The 24,387-nt window shown below is 34.5% G+C and overlaps 1 protein-coding gene across 1 annotated transcript; it reads left to right on the top strand.

Moving 5' to 3' along the window:
- Positions 1-11,626: 11,626 nt before the first annotated feature.
- On the top strand, positions 11,627-12,688 carry LOC145280333 (uncharacterized). Its single transcript, XM_080132104.1, has one exon. The coding sequence runs from the start codon at positions 11,627-11,629 to the stop codon at positions 12,686-12,688; it is 1,062 nt and encodes a 353-aa protein (XP_079988230.1).
- Positions 12,689-24,387: the final 11,699 nt, after the last annotated feature.

Below are 24,387 nucleotides of genomic sequence, written 5' to 3'. Positions count from 1 at the left end.
CTCGTTTATCTTGTTTATACATTAATTCTCACACTTTTATATGTTAATTCTGTATACTCGCTATTCCATAGCTAGCTATAACATATACTGACCCAACGGATCACGGGTAATCTAGTATAAATATATGTTGTACATGTTGTACATGTTTCCATCTGGAATCAATTGAAATGAATGGCTCTCATCTTGAGGAGGCTCCATGTTTTGACTAACTTCGGGGCTTGTTCTGGGCCTAATCTGAAATAGCACATGTACATCAAATCCGTTGCCAGGGCTGCTGGGAAAATGGTGGGCTCGTTCTACCGTTCCAGTAAATATCTCACTACTGATGCAATTCTGTACATGTATAAGAGCCAAGTGTATCCAAGGATGGAGTACTGTAGCCACATCTGGGCAAGAGCTGCTAGAAGCAGCTTATCCTGCCTTGACAGAGTTAAATATAGACTTTGTAACCTAGTGGGGATGCCTTTTTCTCTTCTCTGGAACCTCTTTCCCACAGAAGAGACGTCACGAGCCTGTCTCTGCTTTATCGTTATTTTCATGGCAAGTGCTCGTCTGAGCTCCAATCTATGGTCTCCCCTGGCCTGACTTTCACAAAAAACATTCATCTAGCTGAAACCACTATCAATAATTTCCCCCAATCTTCATCTGTGCCTAAACCTAAACCTAGATTCCATGAACAAAGCTTCTTTCTTAGAACTTCAACTCTGATCTGTTTCCCTGCTTTCCAACTGACTACAATATGGTCGTCTTGAGCCATCTCCTTAAGTAATCCAATTTAGCAAATTTCCATCACTATCGATGACTGACATGTTCCCCTTTACCACTGTACACTCATTAACCCTTATCCTCAAGTGGCCCTCGGGCCTTGATAAGCGGTGACTCCTTTGTAAAAAAAAATCAAAGACAATAACATGTGCATCTTCGGCCACAATAATATTTTTTGTTGTGTATTTCAGAAAATGTAAGAAAATATTAGGAGTATATTTCATACTGAGAAAGTCAGAAAATAATTCCAGAGAAGGCTTTAACAAAATCAGATTTGCCGATCCACTAAAAGACATGGACCATACAACCAAAGCACCAGAAAATACAACTAATGCAGCACAATAAATCTTTTATAAAAACTTAGCCACATGCATAAGAAAATACCAAGTAATTTTGTTGCCTTAAGTTAGTTTCATTTTTCTAATTTCACTTAATAATTAAACCAAGTTCAACCGATCGAAAACGGAATGAATTCTACGACAATATATTTCTCATGGTATTTCCCATCAATTTCAACCATCAACTGTAGTTTGTCGTTCATGGTGCGATGAACATACAACGAGTATGTCAACACATTTGCATGAGAAAATCATGAGTGGCAAAACTATTATCGACTTGCAGACATGCTATCAAAACTTCATTTTTGCAATTACATGACCTTAGGTAAAAATGACCATAACATTCATAGAATTCTCGTTCAATTTCAACAAAACATCAGAAAAATTGTGAATCGTCAGCACATAAATTGTTAAACCGTATATCCTTACACAAGAATTTAATCATTCAACCATGGTAGTGGTTGAATATATGCTTAAGTCCGAAATTGAATGAATCGAGACACATTCAAACCCCCACCACTAATTCCGTTCGCAACCAAATTTCAAACAGGTTATATAGTTGGATAGAACACCTCATTAGCTACATTTTGAAAAAATAATTTCGAAAATTGGTTCAGTAGAAAAAAAGTTACAACAAAATATGTGGGTTCACAAACAGGAGAGTAAGTACATACATAAGTGACTAACGCTTTTTTTTTTTATTTTGCATAACTTTTTTTTTGTATATAAATATTTTTTACTGCGATTTTGCCAATATGACATGTTAGCGTAACGGTTAGAGTACCGGGGGTTTGTGGAAAGATTTTAGGTTCAATCCCGTGTATCGGTTTTTTTTTATAATCAAAAAACCGAAGTTTTTTTAATAACTATTTTTTTTTAACTCTCCTTATGATTTTATAGCAAAAAATGGTGAATTTATCGATTAAAAATATTAGTGAATTCTATGATATACATATTCTTTGAATGAACTCAAATTTTTCGTTATCACATTTGATGAAAAATGTAGTCATTTCATAACAACTACTGTGATTCGAAATTAAATTGAAAATGTTATATGTTACCGTAACGGGTATAGAGCCGGGATTGGTGGAAAGATTTTAGATTCAATCCCGTGTAATGTTTTTTTTTTTTAAATTAAAAACCGATGAAAACCGAACTATTAATATGCTAATAATTCGCCGTTTCCAAGTTATTATTATAACTATTACTCTTAGAGCTGCTGCTGCTGCTGTGAGATCGTGTCTTGTCCATATTATCATCAGCAGCAGTGAACCTGCTTGCCTAGTTTCGGAAGTAAATAAGTCGAATAATACATGTGAACTTAAAAGAGTAAAAAGAAGAAAATATTAGTGAGAGTGGCAGAGACAATCAGAAGAAACCAGAAAAAAAAAATGGATAAAATAAAAGGTTTAGTTTTTATTTTATTTTATTAGAAGAAATGAAAGAAAAAACAACACAACTTTATTTAAACTTACTCGGAAATACTGAAAATAGTTTAAAGATTTTTAAAGGTAAATTAAAAAAAAAAAAGGATAAAAGCAGACGTCACTTTAAATGTCGATGACAATGAACCTTGGATAAAATAAAAGGTTTAGTTTTTATTTTATTTTATTAGAAGAAATGAAAGAAAAAACAACACAACTTTATTTATTTATTTTTATTTATTTATTTATTTTTTTTACATAGGCATCACCACTTATCAAGGCCAAGAGGCCACTCAAGGATAAGGGTTAAAGAGTGTACAGTAGACATTGGACAATATAGTAATCATTAGTAATGAAAATTTGGTAAATTTGATAAGTTATATAGAACGGCTCATCAAGAACTTATTTACGTTAGACTTGAACACAACCATATTGTAGTCAGCCGGAAAGCAGGAAAACGGAAGACAATTCCACACGCGTGCAGTTCTAAGAAAGAAGCTTTGTTCATGGAATCTACGTTTAGGTTTAGGCACAGATAAAGTGTGGGGGGAATTATTGATAGTGTTTTCAGCTAGACGAGTGTTTCTTGTGAAAGTTTGGCGAGGGGGAACCATAGATTGAAGCTCAGTTGAACACCTTCCATGAAAATAACGATACATCAGAGACAAACTCGCAACATCTCTTCTGTGAGATAGAGGTTGCAAGGAAAAGAAAAGGACATCTCCTACGAGGCTACGAAGTCTATTTTGAACTCTATCAAGGCAGGACAAGTCCTTTCTAGCAGCTCTTGCCCAGATGTGGCAACAATTACCATTTTAAACTTACTAGGAAATGGTGCCAGCTCATGACTGGTGTTTGTGTTGTATCCGATGATACCTGTATGGTGAAGACTTCTGCCTGGAAGACCGTCCTCAGTTTACCAAGATAATAAGATTTTTGACAGGTGAGGTGGTTTGAGTATTCTATATAAACACTCGCACCAATCCTATCATTCATTTTAGATCCATCAGTATAGCATTTGATTACGTTGCTTTCCAGCTCTTTTTCGTAATCTCTTGCACCTGTTCTGTCATAAACCATACATGTGAAATGCTTTTCAAATGATCTGGTTTTAGTCATAAGGTCACCCGGCACATGCAAGAGCGGTAGTTCCTTCCTAGCCTCATAACACAAATCCACATGACTCTTTGTTTTTCCAGTAGTCCCAACAGATCTTGACCACTACAGACCCATGAGATCTATTCTATAGGATCCCCGTATCGCTTCTGCCTTCAGGAATTCTTTAATCGGAGGGATATTCAACAGCATCTCCAATGCTCCAGTAGGTGTGCTCGGATATGCTGAAGAAATCATTAAACAAGCAAGTCTTTGTACCTTCTGGAGTTTCTTCCTCAAGTACAGTTTCTCTGTCCCGCGGATCCAGGAAACACATGCATACGACAAAATGGGACATACCATAGCAATGTATATCCACCTCATTACATGCGGGTTAACTGCCCAGGTTTTCCCCATAATTTGTTTGCATTGCATAAGGGCTGCAGTCGCCTTGGAGGAAATCTTTTCTATGTGGCTTTTCCTGGTTAGCTTACTGTCCAGGATTACCCCTAACAGCCTTGCCTCCTGCGAAAGTTTCAATTTCTGTCCACTCAGAAAAAGGTCACCAAGTTGGCAATTCCTTTTATATGTAAACAAAACCATTTCTGTTTTATGGCTACTGAATTCTAATTCATTTCGATTAGACCATTTATTAGGAATATTTAATGCCATTTTGGCAATGCGTCTGACCAATGATGCTTTTGAACCCGCGACCAGCACTGCGATGTCATCAGCAGCAGCCTGGGCATAAATATTCCTATTTTTAAACTCCTTTAAAAGAGGATTCAGCATACAGTTCCATAGTAAAGGTGATAAAATCCCACTTTGGGGGTTTCATTTAACTATTTCCCTTTTAACAGTTGCCCTCAGTAGTTCTACTTGAACTGTTCTGTGCCTCACCATATACTCAATCCATCAGATGAGTACTGGTGGCACATTGAGTTCTCGTAGCGACTTGAACATACTACTGAAAGGTATGTTGTCAAAAGCTCCAACGATATCTAAAAAGACACTGAGTGCCATCTTCTTTTTTGTTAGTTTACGCTCTATACAGATCACGAATTCATGAACCGCAGTCTCGGTAGAGACCCTGGCTCAGAACTACTGTGATTGAATGATAAATATTGCATAAATGTGTGTTTGAGAGCTAATTTTTTTTGACAATCATTAATAAATATTATAAATTTATATATTAATACAATAGCAATGCCTGGAAAAATCATGGATTATATGGAAAAATGCGCGCATGAAAAGTAATATTCTTAAGATTTTATTAAACCTGGAAAAGTAAAGGACAAGAAATTCAACCTGGAAAAGTAAAGAACAAGATATTCTAGTAAAGTAAAAAATAAGAATTTTTTAGACTTAAAATATTGCAGCTAAAAATAAAATTTGAATATTGATAAATATTTTATTTATTATTTGCATATATTGTTGTTTATTGTTGAGTTAGAAAGGGTGTCAGTCGCTGGATTGAACTTATTTCCCCCCTATTATTTGCATATATTTATGTAGTGAAAATTGTTTGAATAAAATTAATTCATTAGTTAGTTAGTTAGTAGATGGAATTAATAATTTTATAATTTACATAAAAATTAATAATTTTATTATATCATAATTAGGATAATCTAATTCATTTCCATATAATAACATAAGTTGGAGATAAAAGGGCTGGAAACAAAATCAAATACAAGTTTATATATCGGCCAATTTAATGAAAAAAAAAGACATTAGTTTCTATTATTTTCCAGAAGAATCACCAGAAAGGATTTACAGAGGTTGTATCCATGAAGAGATTAATGTCTGGATGTGCAAGGATTCATCAAGGAACAACTACCTTTCACAAAGAATAATTAAAAACTTACCTTAGTCTAGTGGATCTCTTTTTACAACTGGTCTATACAGGACTCACCTATAAAACATGACAATAATCTTCATGCAAGTCGAAAACGGGTGACGACACAGTCAAGCACAGTAAATGCTACTTGAGGGTCGGGGTGACGGAAAGGACTTTTCCTTTCAAGGCAACTTTATATAGCAATCATCTCTGTACGATATGTAATTACAGGATGAATCTTCTTTATTTCTGTCGTAATCCCTGACAGAGTCAGCAACAACAACTAAAGTATTCAAACTATCTACAGATCTTTCAGCAGAAAAAAAAATTGTCCATAGGGCAATGAGTTATGTCTGATTTAGTTCTAAGAGGCAGAAAATTGGTTGAAAAACTATTGGTAAGATTTTTTAATGAAATTTCTAAGCGATTTTCATCATATACATTTCATTTTAATTAACACGGGTTCAAAAATATGGTGGTGTATGCATTCATGTCAGACAAATTTATTATAATTTTATTTATAATTTGAAAATCGTGCCCCATAACCATATATTGAAATGACATTACCTATATTAAATATATTTCATTTTGATCAAAGCAAATAATTTCGTTGGGTCTGGATTTGCACTAGACAACTTTCTTTGATTTAATTAATAACTTGAAAATTATAAAATTGAAAAAAATGAAGATTAGGTTCAAGGCTGGGGAAAGTACAGGCTTCCTCATTCATTCCTAGTTGATAGTACAGGTAGATAAATTCATTATTACTATTTTTGTTGGTGAATTTATAATGAAGAAGCCCAATACTTATGTACACTGTTATTTTACTCAGTGTTGGGATAATTGAACCCAATAGATCTGATAAAATCATAAAATGATAAAACTCTTAAAGTTATATAAAAATATAATAAATCTGAAAATCTTTTAATTATACCAGCTAAAAGCCACCTCAAAGTTGGTAAAATTTTATTGGATAGTTTTGGATCCTATGAGTACTATTAGTAGTACTGATATATTGATTTTGACTGCCTATGGCACAAATGGTTCTTAACATTAAATTTAGTTCGATACTTTTGGAGAGTCTATGAGTTTATTATTAGTAGTATTATGAATATAAACATAAGAATGAAATTGTTGCAATTTTAATGGAAATTCAATCAAAAATATATGTTCTAAGTTTGCTGGTGTTTGAGTGATGTGTCAGATATGATGTCAAGCTAAACGCATTCCTTTTAGCTTCTGCCATGACGGGAGCGACAAATTTACATATGTTGCAATTTATTTAATTTAAAAAAAAATACTTTGGAAATAAATAATTTAAAAAAGCACAGTTAGATTAAATAACTTTCCAATTCTTTATTCAACCGGAAAATTCAGCATTCATTTTTTATATGATGTTTTGTTAAATTAGTAACCCGTTTCAATGCATTCTGCTTTATTCGAAGAGAGGATAAATCAAATAAGTTAATCATCGCTTTTGTTAATTTCTCTAAAATGAATGTTAAAAATATTCTTTTAAAATTAAATATTTTGAAGGACATAATTTTTAAAACATTTTTTCAATCGACAAACAACTCTTAAAATATACAATGTTTACTGCGAAATTATATAATTATGAAATATATACGATTAAAATAAAAAGTAAAAAAGGTGAAAATGACTTCCTGTTTTAAAAGTCTCAGAATTTTATTTTTTTAACTCTATTAGCCATCAAGCGGTGCCGGGTGCAGGGGGATTGGCACGTAATGAATTTATTGTCTATTATTATGAACTTGCATTACAGGTTGATACCTTCCTCAAGAGAGCACAATATTTCACTTGTCTGGTTCAAGTTGCTATTTGTAATTGAATCAAAGCACATTCATGGTTCTATTTTTTTTTTTAACTATCGTTAATTTGTATGCACGATAATAAGACTGAATAAAAAAGTGCACTGATGGGCGACGGTAGTGTGACTTGGGGACTTTAGTATTGAAGTATTTGAGGACTTTTTAGTATTAAAACTATAAATTCTTCTCAGTCAAGACTTTAACATGTACAAATGCTCAAATTATCAAATTCATTTTGATTATTTACTGCAGATTTGAATTTCGCATTGTAAATTCCATAACCTGTAACAATATCCATTTGCACACTTTATGAATCATTTATAAATTGAAGTTAGAAAGGAATCACTTGTCTTCTTTCATGAAATAAGATTTAAAAAGCAAAAAGCAATAGGGTGGTTAACTCTGCGAAAGGCTAAAATGGATTTTCTTTTTTATATTGGCTTCTAACACTTAGCAACTGAAGCAAAAAAAAAAAAAAAAAAAAAGATGCTCCTAAAGTAGCACGAGCAGATTCTATTGTTTTCTATTCCAAAAGATATGCGTTTCAAGGGCCAGATGAGTCGAACATATCGCTTCTGAAGCAACTGAGATTTCAACACAAATTTGATTATATTTGAAGACATGTACAAATAAGTGCAGCTCATTCTGTTTATTTCTCTGACTGAATTATCCTCTCTCTCTCTCTCTCTCTCTCTCTCTCTCTCTCTGGCCTCCATTGCCTCCAACTTTAGTCACTATTGACATCGATCATATAAAAGAATCTCTATCTTTATATCTGTCTCACTTGAGACTTTATTCTGCCTTGCTTACGGAGTAGGTCGGTTGGTGAGATGTTGGAACTTTCTTGTAAATATTTGTCCGGATTTCCATTCAGAGAACGGACAATGCTTTATCTTCTGAGGGACACAAAGCAGGCGCACAATGTTCCAAGTGAATTAGTTTACCATTCATGGACTGTATTCTTTGACCTTCAAGAATTTTTCCAAATTGATGCATAGCCGGACACAGCATTTCATCTCCTTTTCGTTTCTCTTTCTTGGGAATTCCTCCAAGAAACGGTTTTTAAGATTTGGAGATTGTTTATTTCTATATTATTGAAAGTTGTTTTTTTTTAGTGTTCTCCATTTTTGCTTCTGTTTTTTTTTTTTTAATTCTTTTAAATGACGCTTTTCTTCTTTTTTGTCTTTTTTATTTTTGTATTTAAATTCTTTTCACATTATTAATATTCATCGATTCTTTCCATCCCTTAACATTTGTTTTTTCCATCAATATTTTTTGCGTGTGTTTTTCCTTTTTATACATTTCATGGTCTTTTTTTTCTCTTCATAAATGTTTCTTTCAGTTATTTTCTTTCTCTTTCATTTCTTCATTTCCTTCTTTTATTATTGCGGATCAAATGATACCTTTTCATTCTTTTGTTGCTTTTTCTTTCACTTTATTTTTATTGGATAATTTCATTTTGTTTCTCTCATTCACTTTTTTATTTAATATTCTGTTTCTCGTTTTTCGATTTTCTTTCTTATCATATTTCTTTTTCTCTTTATTTTTATTTTCTTCTTCGATATTTTTTCTTTCTTTTCCCTTCTCTTTTTCGTTTTTTTCTTTTTCTATATTTTATTATTTTTTCTTAAAATATTTTTTCTATTACCCTTTCTCTTCTTTCTTAGTTTTCATCCTTTCTTTTTATTTTCTTTCTCTTGTTTCGCCTTTCTTTCTCTCCGTTTTCTTTTTCTATATATTTTCTTTCTTTTTCTATTTTCTGTTTCTTTATCCTTGTTGCAATATTGTTCGCATGCTAATAGGGTAGATATTTGTTTGCTTCCCATTCCAGTAAGATATGACACACGGTCATAAGGTGAAAAATGTCAAGTCAACGGCCCTAAAAAGAGGCCTAGCAAAAAATTGCATACTGATAGATTTAGTTAATAATGAAGACAACGAAAGGAAGTCTGATTTTAACATTTAATAAACAACTTTATTTGTTATCTTCGTTAGTAGAGTGTACACAAGAGAAACGGGTTATTAAATTGAAGTGTTTTTGTGTAGAGATAGAATTAAAATAATGCCAGCTTGTTAAGAGAACAGCTCAGTCCACACGTGTTTATAGCTAGTAGTTGCCGGGACAAAGGAAGCCAATTAAAGGAGAAAGGGCAAAGTCTTCAGTGTATTAATGTGGTTTTTTTTTGTTTTTTGTTTTTTACACAGTGATCAACACTTATCAAGGCCCGGAAGCCACTCAGGGATAAGGGTTATTGCAAGTACATTACGTTAGTGTGGAGATTTGATGGAGTGTTTACCTAAGGGGGCGGTTCATTAGGAATTTGTTAACATTAGACTTGAAGACATCCAAGTTGTAGTCCGGAGGGAAGCAGGTAGACGGAACAGAGTTCCACAGGCGTGCAGTTCTAAGAAAGAAGCTTTGTTCATGAAATCCGCGTTTTGATTTAGGCACAGATATAGAGTGGGGGAAATTTTTCACAGTGGATTCAGCTAGACGGATGCTTTTCGTGAAAGATTGGCGAGGGGGGATCAGAGATTGGAGTTCAGACGAGCTCCTGTCATGAAAATAACGATAAAACAAGGATAGGCTCGCAACGTCTCTTCTGTGGGAGAGGGGTTGCAGGGTAGAGAAAAGGGCATCCCCCACTAAACCACGAAGTCTATTTTGTACTCTGTCAAGGCATGATAGGCTGTTTTTGGCAGCTCCTGCCCAGATATGGCAACAGTATTCAATCCTTGGACGTACTTGGCTGTTGTCATGGGTGTGTGTCGGTGTATGTTCTTTAGCATGATGAAGAATGTTCGCTTGGGTACCGCACGTGGAAATAAATGGTAGTTAGAAGAGAGCCATTTTAGCTTGTACTCACATTCGGCCAGGAGCCGAAGCCCCCCCCCCCCGGCGATGTGTACTGCTGGATGGAGCAGTGAGAAAGCGGGTTAAGAGTTTCAGATTTCGCCTTTTATATACTTTGTCCCGTGATTGGGAGCTGGCTTGTGATTGGACAAGCTAGGGAGAAAATGGATTTCAAATCTCGAGTCGAGAAAATTAGCTTCTGCCTGTTTGTAGCGAGTGTCGGCTGCTACATAGGGTATGACTACAAAGATTTGGCCGATTATATTTATAAGCAGGGGTGATAAAACCGAACCAATCAGGTGTTAAAATCCTTTTACTTTTTTATTCTTTTGAATTTTTCAGTGATAGCTTTTCGTCTTGACACGAGAAAACTACTGCATTCTGCTTATCAGGACTGTATGCATATCTTATCAGTATGCCAAAAATATTGCAAAACTTCATAACTTTTTCTTTTTTCCTCTTCTTCATTCCATTTTCCTTTGTTATTTTTTATTTTCCTCTTCTTCCCTTTCTAATTTATACATTTTCTCCTTTATTGCATTCCCTGGTGTTAATCGTGATGGATCTACGCTGTTCTTACTCAACATTTATCTCTCAAAATAAGTTCATTAGTTTTTCACTAAATTTTGCATACGTGAACGAAACTATATAAGAACCCTTCATTTGCTCGAAATCGATCCCAAATCAGGATTAATAATCATACAGAGATTATGGCGTAATGTGAGATTACTTGTCTGAGTTAGTTATTTTGTAGTATTGTTCCTGCGCTTATATTCATGCGACTGTCCTTGCTTGAGATGAAGAAGAAAACGCTAATCAGAGTCCAAGTTAAGTAGACGAACATCTGCAATATATATTAATTTTATTTAACAGTTTCATTAACACAGGAACACAATAATCTAAGACAGATTGGTTTGGCCGGTACGTATGATTATAGAAATAAGATTGAGTCCCTATTTCTTTTATCTCATTTTTTCTTCACATGAAAACCATGGCGAGAAGCGAGTGAGGAATCCGACGCTAGCCATCTCCTCTGTAATTGTTCATATTATGTGCAAAATTAAGCTGGATGACAGTGAGGAAAGGCACACATGCGTAGAAGTGTTCTAAGTCGATTTATTTATACATGAGTTTGGGCATACCTGTTTTAATCGATTAAACTACATACTAATTATTACGTGGGTGACTACATGTTAGTACGAAAGAAAACATATCTTACTCCTTCAGTTATTTATATGAATCAAATAGTGGCGACTCCAGTAAAACTCGAAAATGGAATCAGCTAATATGGCAATTTTTTACAATCTATCTGTCGTAATATTAAAACTCTCCTATTTTGTGTTTACTGTGTTGTCTAATTATCTCCCCTTGCTTTGTTTCTCTAGTATTTTCTATTAGTTCATTAAAACCTTTATTCTTGGTAAACGTGTCTTTTGTTCTCACTTCACAACAATTTAATTTACTGAAAAAAAAAAAAAAAAAATATGGACAAATTTTTAACTCCTAATCGTCTGGATATCTCTCCTAGCTCGACCGGCGTAAACAAAACATTTAAATATTGGCTTCGGACTATATCGTCTCTCATGCAAAGAACAACCACCGAGAACACAACTGATATTGATAGGTCAGACATTTTGATAAATCATGTTTCTCTCGACGTATATGAATACATCGCAGAACATACGACGTATGCCTCTGCTCTGAATCGTCTCAGTGATTTATATATAAACCCCACTAACGAAATTTTCGCTAGACATACGTTGTCAACTCGAAGACAAAAAGATGATGAAAACATCGATGAATATGTAGAATCGTTACTGTTGTTAGCTAAAGATTGTGACTTTCAGGCAGTTAATGCTATTGAAAACAGAGAAGCTTGCGTCAGAGACGCCTTCATTACTGGCTTACGTTCCAACTCTATCCGGCAGAGATTGCTTGATTTAAATACGGCCGTCGACCAAGCTAGAGCTCTTTATTCAGCACAGAAAAATTCTGAATCTTACACTCGTTCTTATGTCATGGTGGCTACTATTAACGACGAACAAAACTATCATAATAAACCTGAGGATGAATTTTGTGATACTTCTGCTTTCATAAAAACTAAATCTACTTGCTATTTTTGCTGGTATTCCAGACACGATCGGAAATTTTGTCTAGCAAGGTCCGTCATTTGTAAAAAATGTTATGTTAAAGGTCATTTCACGAGGGCGTGTCAGAATTCTCAGAAATCTACATCTGCTTCCATTCAATCTCAAGCCACGTCAACATCTACACAATCACACAAGTTAATGTCCATATTGTCTCATCCTCCAACAAAGAAAAATAATTTTTTTGAAAATACATCTGCTTCTTCTTCGGGTAGTTTAGAACCAACTTCTGTATACATTCTAGTCGGGAAAACTGAAGCAACAGCTATGATAGACACTGGGAGCGCTAGATCCTTAATCTCAGAAGACTTTGTTAAGAAAAATAAATTGAAAGTACAACCAGCTACTGGAAGGGTACATATGGCCTCCTCATCACTTACTGCTCTAGTGAAAGGATAGTGTATCGTCAACATCAATTTACAAGGTGAGTGGTACGCTAACACAAAATTTGAAATTTTACCGGATCTTTGCGGTGATGTCATTCTCGGCCGAGTTCTTTTAACTTTGGTGGTCATAAGAGAAGTCTCCAAATCCCTAGCTCTGTTTCCTGCAGTGTACAGTCTGCTTTAGTAGAAACACCATCTATTTTTGCAAATCTTTCTCCGGACTGTAAACCTATTACCACTAAATCTAGGAGGTTTGGAAATCAAGATAAACAATTTATACGGTCAGAAATTGAGAAAATGCTGCGGAAGGGAGTAATTGAAAAAAGTACCTCACCTTGGAGAGCCTAAATTTTAATAGTTACTGGTGAGCGTCACAGAAAAAGATGGGTTGTTGATTACAGTCGAACAATCAATAGATTCACATCATTAGACGCTTACGCTCTACCAAGGATGGATGATCTTGCTGCTGAAATTTCCAAATATAAAATTTACAGCTCCCTGGATTTAAAGAGTGCGTATCACCAGATACCCATTCGAGGGTTAGAGAAAATCTACACTGCCTTTGAGGCGAACGGAAAATTATATCAGTTTTGTAGAGATCCGTTTGGCGTCACTAACGGTGTCGCTTGTTTCCAAAGAATGATGGACAGCATCATCAAGCAACATAAGTTGCAGGGAGTTCATGCATATGTTGACAATATATTTATAGTCGGAAATACCCAAAAGGAGCATGATGAAAATGTTGCAAAATTTCGGAAAGTTGCTCAAGTCCATAACCTGATTTTCAACGAAGCAAAGTCTATATTGTCAACTACCTCAATAGATTTCCTTGGTTACACAATGACACATAGAACAATTAAACCAGATGGTGAACGACTACGACCACTCAAGGAACTACTTTTTCTGAAAGACAAGGCTGCTATGCACCGAGTCATCGGATTATTTTCATATTATTCGCAATGGATATCTAAATTCTCTGAGAAAATAAAACCTCTTGTTAACAATGACTCTTTTCCCATCCACACAGAATCTAAGAAGGCCTTCAATAACATCAAAGACGAAATCGGAAAGGCTCTGCTGCATTCAATAAATGAAGATCTTCCCCTAGTGGCTGAAACTGATGCCTCAGATACCGCTATAGCGGCCACTCTCAATCAAGCTAGTCGACCAGTTGCCTTTTTCTCGAGGTCTCTTACTAACGCTGAACGCAAACATGCTTCTGTCGAAAAAGAAGAGTATGCTATTGTGGAAGCAATCAAAAAGTGGCCACACTACCTATCTGCCAGGCGTTTCATAATTGTTACTGACCAAGAAGCAGTGAACTACATGTTCAATTTAAAAAGACCAGGAAAAATTAAAAATATTAAAATTCAAAGGTGGAGAATGAATGGAATTGCGATGCTACGATTATGATATCATGTATCGGTCAGGAAGAAATAACATTTCTGCTGACGCACCCTCATGAGCTTATTGTGGAGCCATCAACAACAAAGCTAAACTATCAGATATCCACGTGTCTCTCTGCCACCCTGGAATCACATGAATGGCACATTTTGCGAAAGTTCGAAATCTTCCTTATTCGAATGCCCCAGATATGTACAATGGAAACCAAGGTTCCACTCTCCAAACTCAACCCCTCTTATCAAAACTACTCAGCCAATGGAAAGACTCAACAGATTTCAAAGGACCACTCCCATCTACATCGAAGAATCGGTACCTACTAGTAGTAGTGGACGAGTACTCACGTTTTCCATTTGCTTTTGCTTGTGCAAATATAACTACTAATGTAGCAATCGAATGTTTATTCCAAATTTTTACAATGTTTGTGACACCCTCATACATCCACTCTGATCGAGGAACTTCATTTGTAGCCAAAGACCTACGGGAGTATCTCACAAGTTTAGGCATAGCAACTAGTCGGACTACTCCTTACAACCCTCGAGGAAATGGACAATGTGAGTGATACAATGGCGTTATATGGAAAACTATATCCATGGCATTGGCTTCTAGTAACCTCAAAGAGTCACAGTTGGAGACTGTACTCCCTAAGTATTAAACTCAATCAGATCTCGACTGTGTACTGCAACTGATGCTACTCTTCATGAAGTCTATTTTCCTACCAACAGAAGTCACTTAGTGGTCATTCTCTACTCTCTTGGCTAACTGTATCAGGACCTGTATTACTGTGTCGTCATATTCGGCATCGTAAATATGAACCTTTGGTCAATGAGGTACAACTTTTAGAAGCAAATCCTCAGTACAACCACGTGCAGTTTAATGATGGACAAGAGTCTACGGTCTCTCTACGTGACCTAGCTCCCATTGGAAACTTGACTCTATCTAAAAAGCTGACCCCAACTGAAACCTTAGTTCATCCAGAAAAGTCAAATAATCCTTGCACTGAGAATAACTTAGCTAATCCAACTTCTACAGAAGAACAAAATACAACACCTGAGATATCTTCCCCAATGCCCATTGATCCTGATGCTGATGCTGATTTTTCCGTTTTTGAACCTAAACCTTCCCTCATTGTACCTATGGACCTGGAGGAATTATCACCCCCTCCTAAATCTGAATGCCCAGGGACCCTAAGATGATCCTTATGCGAACGTCGAAAACCATCATGTTATCAAATGACTGTGACAAATTAACTTAAATTAATTCTACCACTCCAGAGGATGTCTCACTGATGATGCAATTCTCTATCTATATAAGAGTCAGGTGCGTCCAAAGATGGAGTACTGCTGCCACATCTGGGCGGGGGCTGCTAAAAACAGCCTATCTTGCCTTGACAGAGTACAAAATAGACTCCGTGGCTTGGTGGGGGATGCCCTTTTCTCTACCCTGCAACCTCTTTCCCACAGAGGAGACGTAGCGGGCCTGTCATTGTTCTATCGTTATTTTCATGGCAGGTGCTCGTCTGAGCTCCATTCTCTGGTCCCCCCTCGCCAATCTTTTTCAAAAAACACCCGACTAGCTGAAACCACCGTCAATAATTTTCCCCACTCCCTATCTGTGCCTAAATCAAAACGTAGATACCATGAACAAAGCTTCTTTCTTAGAACTGCATGCCTGTGGAACTCTGCTCCGCTTGTCTGTTTCCCTCTCGACTTCAACCTGGATGCCTTCAAGTCCAACACAAACAAATTCCTGATGAACCGCCCCCCCTAAGTAATGACACCTCACAATTTCTCCAATACTATTGCTACACTATCCCTTTGATTACTGTACACACAATAACCCTTATCCCTGAGTGGCCATTGGGCCTTGATAAGTGGTGAACTCCATGTAAAAAAAAAAGAAAAAAATACTATACCTTTAATTCTTTTGAGAAGGGGAGAATGTCGTAATATTAAAACTCTTGTACTTTGTGTTTACTGTGTTGTTTAATTATCTCCCCTTGCTGTGTAATCTCTAGTATTTTTTATTAGTTCATAAAAGCGTTTATTCTAGGTAAACGTGTCTTTTGTTCTCACTTCACAACACTATCTATACTAGCATTTCAGCTCGGCATTGCCCTGGTGTTTGGAGGTGTGTGTTGAGCAAAAGAAAAAAAAAGTGGTTGTAGGAAGACAGGCTCCAACCCATACTGCGAAGAAGGAAAAGAACGGGGGGAAAAAACGTGATGTCTTTGCTGTTATAACCACCGCCAAACTGAAAGTGACGTAGGTTTTAATTAAGGTTAGACAATCGAAAGGAGAGGATGACTTTCAAAAATATCAGCGAAAAAAGCGCCCCTCTCTAGAAAAGTGCCCAGTTTAAGGTGAAGATATTAATTTTTTTAGCCAATTTTTCGATATTTGTCGTCTGAAAGGTACTTCAAAACGATACTGATCTTGTAAAAATCTGTCGCCTCTGTCGAAAGTTTTAGGCAGAGATGCAAACATATATACATACATACATTTATATATCGGTAACATAAATTTTCGACCCAAACCGATCACAAAACTTTCCATATCTCTGAATACCCTTTATATAAAATTTTAAATGATTAGACCAGAAATTGTCTGAGTAATTTGGCAGAGACCGCAGAGGTAAAATTTTTTTTTAACTTTGACCCCTATTATGACCTCTTAACATTTATTGTTTTGGGCTCAAATCAAGTTGTTAAGTTCGAGCCATGTCCAAGGAACCTATCTCTAAAATTTCAAGTGTTTAGGCCCAAAATTGTCAGAGGAGTTTGGTATGGTTCTTAAAGGTCAAATCGTTGAACTTTGATACCTTAACAGCCAAATTTCTAGCCGAACACCAATCACATAGATTTTCCCAAATCTCAGTACCCTGTATATCAAATTTCGAGTCTATAGACTAAAAATTGACAGACTTATTGCGTAGGGAAATGTACACAGACACACACACAAACAGACACACAGAGACGTTCACTTTTATAGATAGACAGATAGATAGAAAGAGAGATAGATTAATAGATTAAACAAAAATATATACGTATACATAAATATATATGGAAACAATTTTGTGTTTACTGTAAACTTTTTACGCAAATATTATGCAAGTATAAATCATGTAGAATATCTGCATGAATATAATTACACGTAATAGTTAAATAAAGATGATTATCCCATTAGAAAACCGAAGCAACTAATAGGGAATTAATTAAAATGAATGTTTAAAAGAATATGCAAATTAGCTAGATCTTTTGCTAGTGAATGCAATTCCAGGACCCATATATAACAAAATTGTATTTTCTTTTTAAATAAATAGAAAAGAGGGTTTTTAATATGAATATCAATACACACAAAAGGAAAACGAATTTATAGGAGTGAAGAAGCAAATATAGAAAAGTGTACATTTCCCAACCCAAATAACTCTGCCAATTCTCGGTCTACAGACTCGAGATTTGACATAAAAGGTGTTGAGATTTGGGAAAATCTTTTTAATTGGTTTTCGGCCAGAAATTTGGCTGTTAAGGGGTCGAAGTTCAAGGATTTCATCTTTGAAAACTACCAAACTCTTCCGCCAATTTTTGGTCTAAACATTTGAAATTTTAGATATAGGTTACTTGGACATGGATCTAACTTTATAATTCAATTTGAACTCGAAACAATAAATGTCAAGGGGTCATAATTGGGGTCAAAGTTTTTAAAAAATTCACCTCTGCGGTCTCTACCAAATTACTCAGCCAATTTTTAGTCTAAACATTTGAAAATTTACATAAAGGGTATTCAGATATGCAGCAAGAATTTTAATCAGATTTTGGGCAAAAATTTGGCTGGCAAGAGGTCAAAGTTGAAAGTGTTGACCTTTGCAGACTTTACCAAACTCCTCCACCAATTTTGGGTCTAAACACTTTAAATTTTAGATGTAGGTTACTTGGACATGGGTCAAACATTTTAATTTAATTTGGAACCAAAACAATAAATGTTAAGAGGTCAAAATTGGGGTCCAAGTTAAAAAAAAATTGACGTGTGCAGTCTCTACCAACTTTTCTCTATGGTAGTTAAAGAAAGCTATTATATAGAAAGGCATTATCGTACATGTTCACACTTTTTAATATATATATATATATATATATATATATATATATATATATATATATATATATATATATATATATATGCATACAAAGTTATTAACAGTACATAGGGCCAGAGCTAGCCAGGCTGAACTGCTAGTCATGCAAAATTCCTTTTCATGCGAGTGTATAAAACTAAAAAAAAATTTGTTATTAATGGTTATTCATATAAATCTAACTATTTATATAAAGAACCATTAATAATAATTTTTTTATTAGAGGAGGGGTGCAGTTTACCAACAACTAAAGAAGAAAAATCCTGTGCAAAAAGAAGCACTATTTACTTTGCTGATGACAGATTTTACCACAGATAAGATGTTTGAGGCACGTATGGTTGCATCTGGGTGAAACCTAAATTTGTGAAAGTTGTCAGTCCTCTTTGTAGGAGTACCAGAACATGTGATGGTGTGTATGTTTGTGCAAGGGCTTTCTCACCATGTGAAAAAGTTGCTGATCTGATCTTTGAAAAGCTGATTGATGAAAGACGATGTTGAAGTAAGGGAATCAGTCATGGCTATGGCACAGCCTGCAAGAATCACTTAACCACCTGTGAGTATGGATCGATTTGATTATAGGTGTTATAAATGATTTTGTGAGAGACTGTGTACAGCTCGCAACAAGACTGGTCATTTAGAAAAATGAAGCTGGGGAAGAGAAATTAGCGTTAATTCATGGGAAGCATCTGCACCTGTATGGACTCACAAGGATTCTGAAAAGCTTTAAAAGGGTGCAAATTGTTGGGAGGAGCATGATCAACTGTGATGGCAGCAACGAAGTAGCACTGTGTGGCATGTACTATGACTATGACATGAAGATGTGACAAACTGGTGGGCCACTTTCTGTGTGTGGATGTCAGTTGTAACAAGTTTTATAAAACGTTGTACCTGTCACCCAGAACTGGGTTGATAAGATTAGTGATGCTTCTCTGAAGTGTATGAGAACAGACACATTTGCCCGGTCCATCAATCAGATGGAAAATGGTGTGTGGGTATGAAGGGATTAGATGTGTGGGTGGATACAAGCTCGATGATTATAAGTATACCTTTTGATGCTAACAAAACCATCATTGATTGTGACCAACATATAAAAGTGGCAGAGTTGGATGTCATGCTATAAATCTGAAACCTTATTCTTAAATGGAAGGCCAATGTGTTACACATAAAGATGTAATTATTTGTGTGTGTACTGGGTAACCAATGTCATCACAGTAAAGTCTTGATGTAATACCAAAGCCGCAAGTGAGACAGGGGAGTACAATAATTTCACTTGTGAAAAAGTAGAATATTTTGGTTGAAGTAGCATTAACAATAATATTCAGACTCACTGACAAGGGTCCCATAGTAGTCGATCAAGAGATTGAACCCACAAAGCCAGTTTGTGCTCTTGTCACATGGAGCTTGAACCCAACATAGCAGCACAAAACAGTGGACATCCTGGAGTCAGGAGAGCATTATAGTTTGTACATTGAATCAGCTCGTTTGTGTTTCAAGTGGCAGTAAGAGCACATGTTTGGAATTATGTAGAATGTCAGACAATAGATCCAGCATCAGTGAGATGGAAAAAGGGGAGAGCTTAGTGTGCATGAAGTATGAAACCGGCTGGGGGCATGGACGTCACACATCGATTGCTAATTTTTTACACTTTTTTATTGTGGACCCATGCAGTTTTCAACTATTATAAATGATTCATTGTAAGCAATTAATTGAAGCGATTAATTGAACACAGGTTATTTGACCCATAGCTTGAAGGAGAAAATTGTGGGTTCATACCTTTCCCAGTAGTATTAGTGCATAGATGACCAAAATAGATTGGATACAATTTAGACTCGACTTAGTGAATTTCATAGTTTATGTCTGCATGAATTGTTGCGCACATTCTCTTACACTTTATTTCAGTTATAATGAAGAGGGTGAAGATAATATGAGAAGAAGAAGAAGAAGAAGAAGAAGAAGAAGAAGGAGGATTTATGCGTCATGGGCAGTGATCAACTTATAAAAATCTGATTGAGATGAAGAAAGATACGCCAACACAGGTAATTTTCATCTAAAAATAAAAAAAGCCAATTTTTTGCTGCTTAACGCTGAACCTAATTGATCAGGAGTGATGATTAGCTGTCTGCTATTCATGTGTGTATATGGGGGAGGGGGGCAACCAATTTCAGACAATCAATCAAAGCACTGTTGGCTGCTAAATTGAGCCGAGGTGAAATGCCAGTGACATGCTTGAAAGCGGATTTGATCTCCTTTCTTTTCTTTCTTTGAAGGAAGAAAGGAAGAATACATTAGAAAATCAACTTTTGCTTAACATTCCATTAAGGGGTTAGATCTGCCGCGGTTAAGTCAAGAATAAGAAGGTTTCAAATGGGATATTGTCTCTCTCCTCCTCTGTTTATACATTTGGCTATCAATAATCATAATTATGAGATGTGTGTATATGCATGCGTGCGTGCATCTATGTCTTTTCATTCATCCGATCATGAACAGGCAATAATGAAAGGTAAATGTGAAGTGCTGGTAAGATAGGCAATAAACACAAAAACTCTCATAATCATAGACTGAGTTCAATCCCAGTACAATTTTACTTCAGGCGCAACCCAAAACAAATTCCAATAAGCAATATCTAAGATGAAAATGATTTCTTGTTTGTAGGTACAGGCAAAATGAATGCCGATGCTCAAAATGTTTAAACATTTTGACCCGTCCCTTTACTTAAAAATTCACCAAAAATCAGGAAATTAACCAATTTTAATGAAATTTTCAGTATTTATCAAATAATGATCGCGGAATATAATGAATTAATTTTTTTTTATTTAAATCTTCGTGGAAATGTATTATTTTGTTTAAACAAAAAATACCTTTATTAAAGTTATGGTTTTCAGTAGTAAATAAAAAACGAAAGAATTTCTTTTTGCTTTTTGTATATAAATAAAGCATCGTAATTTGTAACAAAATAATAATAATAATTTTTACAGGAACATTACGAAAAAAAACCTAAAGTCCGTATTAATGAATTCGGTATAACTCGAAGAAAAATGAACTTCTCGAACTACTGATATTACCAGTGAATTAAGCATTGTTTATTCAATATTTTCACACAAAAAAAAATTATCATAGCAAAAATATTTCTACTTTTTTTTTTAAATTACAAATTTCGCATAATTTTTATATGCAAGATTTTAATAATTTCCTTGCTCGCAAGAATGTGAAACTTTCAGCGTAACATAATTTTTATATAATCTCGAACAATAATTAAAAAAAAAATTTATTTAAAAACAGGAACATAAAAAATAATTAAATTAAAAAATGATAAAAATTGATATAAACGCTCAGAATAGAAATGTACGAATGCACGTCGGGGGGGGGGGATCTGACTCCCCTACCTCCTTTTACTATCATGACTTCATTTTGAAACAGCGTTTTGATTGACTGAAATTGTGGGTTTCCGTATAATCGTGTTTACAAACTGTTATCTGTTGTGTTTTGCCGAACGGGATAATTACTTGCTTTTTGAGGGCTAATTAAACTGTATTTTGTATAAACAAGGTGAGTTTTATTTATTTAATGCAATATATTAGGACTTTACTTTATAATTATCTTTGACATAAACGCAGAAATCTAATATTTATCTTTTAAAGGATTTTTACAATGAATTTATTTAACTTCCAAAATTTAGCTGAATTGGTTAGCTCGCCGTAAAAACATTTTCATACTTTTTTTTTCACTTGTACAAATATTTTTTTTCTTTAGGAAATTAATTTTAGTCTCTATTCTTTCAAATACAATTAAAAAGTAGTCGGAAACCTACAAAAAATTATGATAAATCGGTTTTCAAAATTTTTTGTCCCCCATTTTTGTCCGCCTATTTTTTCCCGTACCTACTTGTTTGGAAGGCATTTTGCAATATTTGTTCGAAAAATGCAATATTTCTCCGCCATTTTTTAAGAAATACTTTAGTTTATATATATATATATATATATATATATATATATATATATATATATATATATATATATATATATATATATATATATGAAAAATTTTCGGGGGCGGGTACAGAATTTAATAATGGTTAAACACAAACCAATCAACATAATGATTAAAAAAAATAAAAAATTGAAATAAAGGTTAGCTAACCAGGTTTCGTTCCTCGCTCAACAGAGCTAAATCGAGGAAAATACGATTAAAAATAAAATCATGGATATGGCGGTGGGGGGGGGGGAGAAAAAAAACGAAAAATAAACGGGGGGGGGAATTACATAGAGACTAAATTAAGTCCTAAAAGATTTTATTTTTGCTTGCAAAAGAGAAGGTCTCAAAGACTTAATAAAAATAGTCTGTAGAATGTTTAAATGAAAGGGCGAGTGCGACTTACTTAAGATCGTAAACATGTCAGCACTGAAATTCATGGCACACGCATGGTTATTTATAAGGTGATCGCAAATCGCCGAACCATACGTATCATTCAGAACATCAGAGGGTGAAAAATTTGCATAACGAATCTTTGATGGTACATGTAACAACATGTAAACGGAAATCTAATCCTTGCGATGTTCGCCCAAAATAGTGCGCACTGCAACTACATTTAAACAACCAAACAATGGAATTATTAGGGTGGGGTGGGGTGGGAGAGAACATCTTTGCAAATGGACAACAACATAGGTGTGGTTGAAAAAACAACACGTGGATTCGATGCAAAATAACACTGCTGCAAGAGATTTGCTTAGCAAATCGGTCACTGATATTACCTAGCCAAGGTAGACGGATGTTCTGAATAATACGTATGGTTCTGCGATTTGCGACCACCTTATAAATAACCATGCGTGTGCCATGAATTTCAGTGCTGACATGTTTACGATCTTGAGTAAGTCGCACTCGCCCTTTCATTTAAACATTCTAGAGTCTAATTTTATTTTTATTAAGTATTTGAGACCTTCTCTTTGCAAGCAAAAGAAAATCTTTTAGAACTTAATTTAGTCTCTATGTAATTTTCCCCCGTTTATTTTTCGTCCCTCCCCCCGCCATATTCATGACTTTTTTTTTTTTTTAATCATATTTTCCTCGATTTAGCTCTGTTGAGCGAGAGACTAAACCTGGTTAGCTAACCTTTATTTTAATTTTTTTATTTTTTTAAAGCATTATGTTGATTGGTCTGTATTTAGCTTATATATATATATATATATATATATATATATATATATATATATATATATATATATATATATATATATATATAGTAGAAATGATAATTAATAAAAACCTGAAGAAAGTTCTCAATACTGTTGTAGAGCAAATATGCGTTTTATTTTTTATTATCGTTTTTTTCTGGTCAGTTACATCTTTGTTTCAGCTACACGACCATTTTTTGGCCGTTATGTAGTCTCTCAAGACTTTACAGAAAGTTCGTTTATGGTAAACGAACTTTTCTGTAAAGTCTGAGGAGGCTACATAACGGCCCAAAAAAACGGCCGTGGAGCTGAAACAAAAATGTAACTGAACAGAAATAAAACGGCAAAAAAATAAAACGTATATATATATATATATATATATATATATATATATATATATATATATATATATATATATATATATATATATATATATATATATAAACTAATATATTTCTTAAAGAATGGTGGAGAAATATTGCATTTTTCGAACAAATATTGCAAAATGCCGTCCAAACAAGAAATAATCTCCATCTTGGATATTGCTCATTGCTATTAAGACGCCCGGCATATGATATTGAATATGATATTTGATGCAGATTTATTATTCATTTTAATTATTATATCGAACCCAATATAAAGTAATGATTGAACCCAATATAAAGTAATGATTGAACCCAATATAAAGTAATGATTGAACCCAATATAAAGTAATGATTGAACCCAATATAAAGTAATGATTAAACCCAATATAAAGTAATGATTTAACCCAATATAAAGTAATGATTGAACCAAATATAAAGTAATGATTTAACCCAATATACAGTAATGATTTAACCCAATATAAAGTAATGATTGAACCCAATATAAAGTAATGATTTAACCCAATATAAAGTAATGATTTAACCCAATATAAAGTAATGATTGAACCCAATATAAAGTAATGATTTAACCCAATATAAAGTAATGATTGAACCCAATATAAAGTAATGATTTAACCCAATATAAAGTAATG

This window comes from Euprymna scolopes, chromosome 7 (genome assembly GCF_053919585.1).
Source record: "Euprymna scolopes isolate OS-2025 chromosome 7, ASM5391958v1, whole genome shotgun sequence".
Lineage (NCBI taxonomy): Eukaryota > Metazoa > Mollusca > Cephalopoda > Sepiida > Sepiolidae > Euprymna > Euprymna scolopes.
The sequence above is the reverse complement of the archived record's forward strand: the minus strand, read 5'-3'. Positions and strand labels throughout refer to the sequence as shown.

Bases quoted from the DNA above. Each gene is read 5' to 3' on its own strand.
- LOC145280333 (XM_080132104.1), top strand. From the start codon at position 11,627: ATGGACAAATTTTTAACTCCTAATCGTCTGGATATCTCTCCTAGCTCG.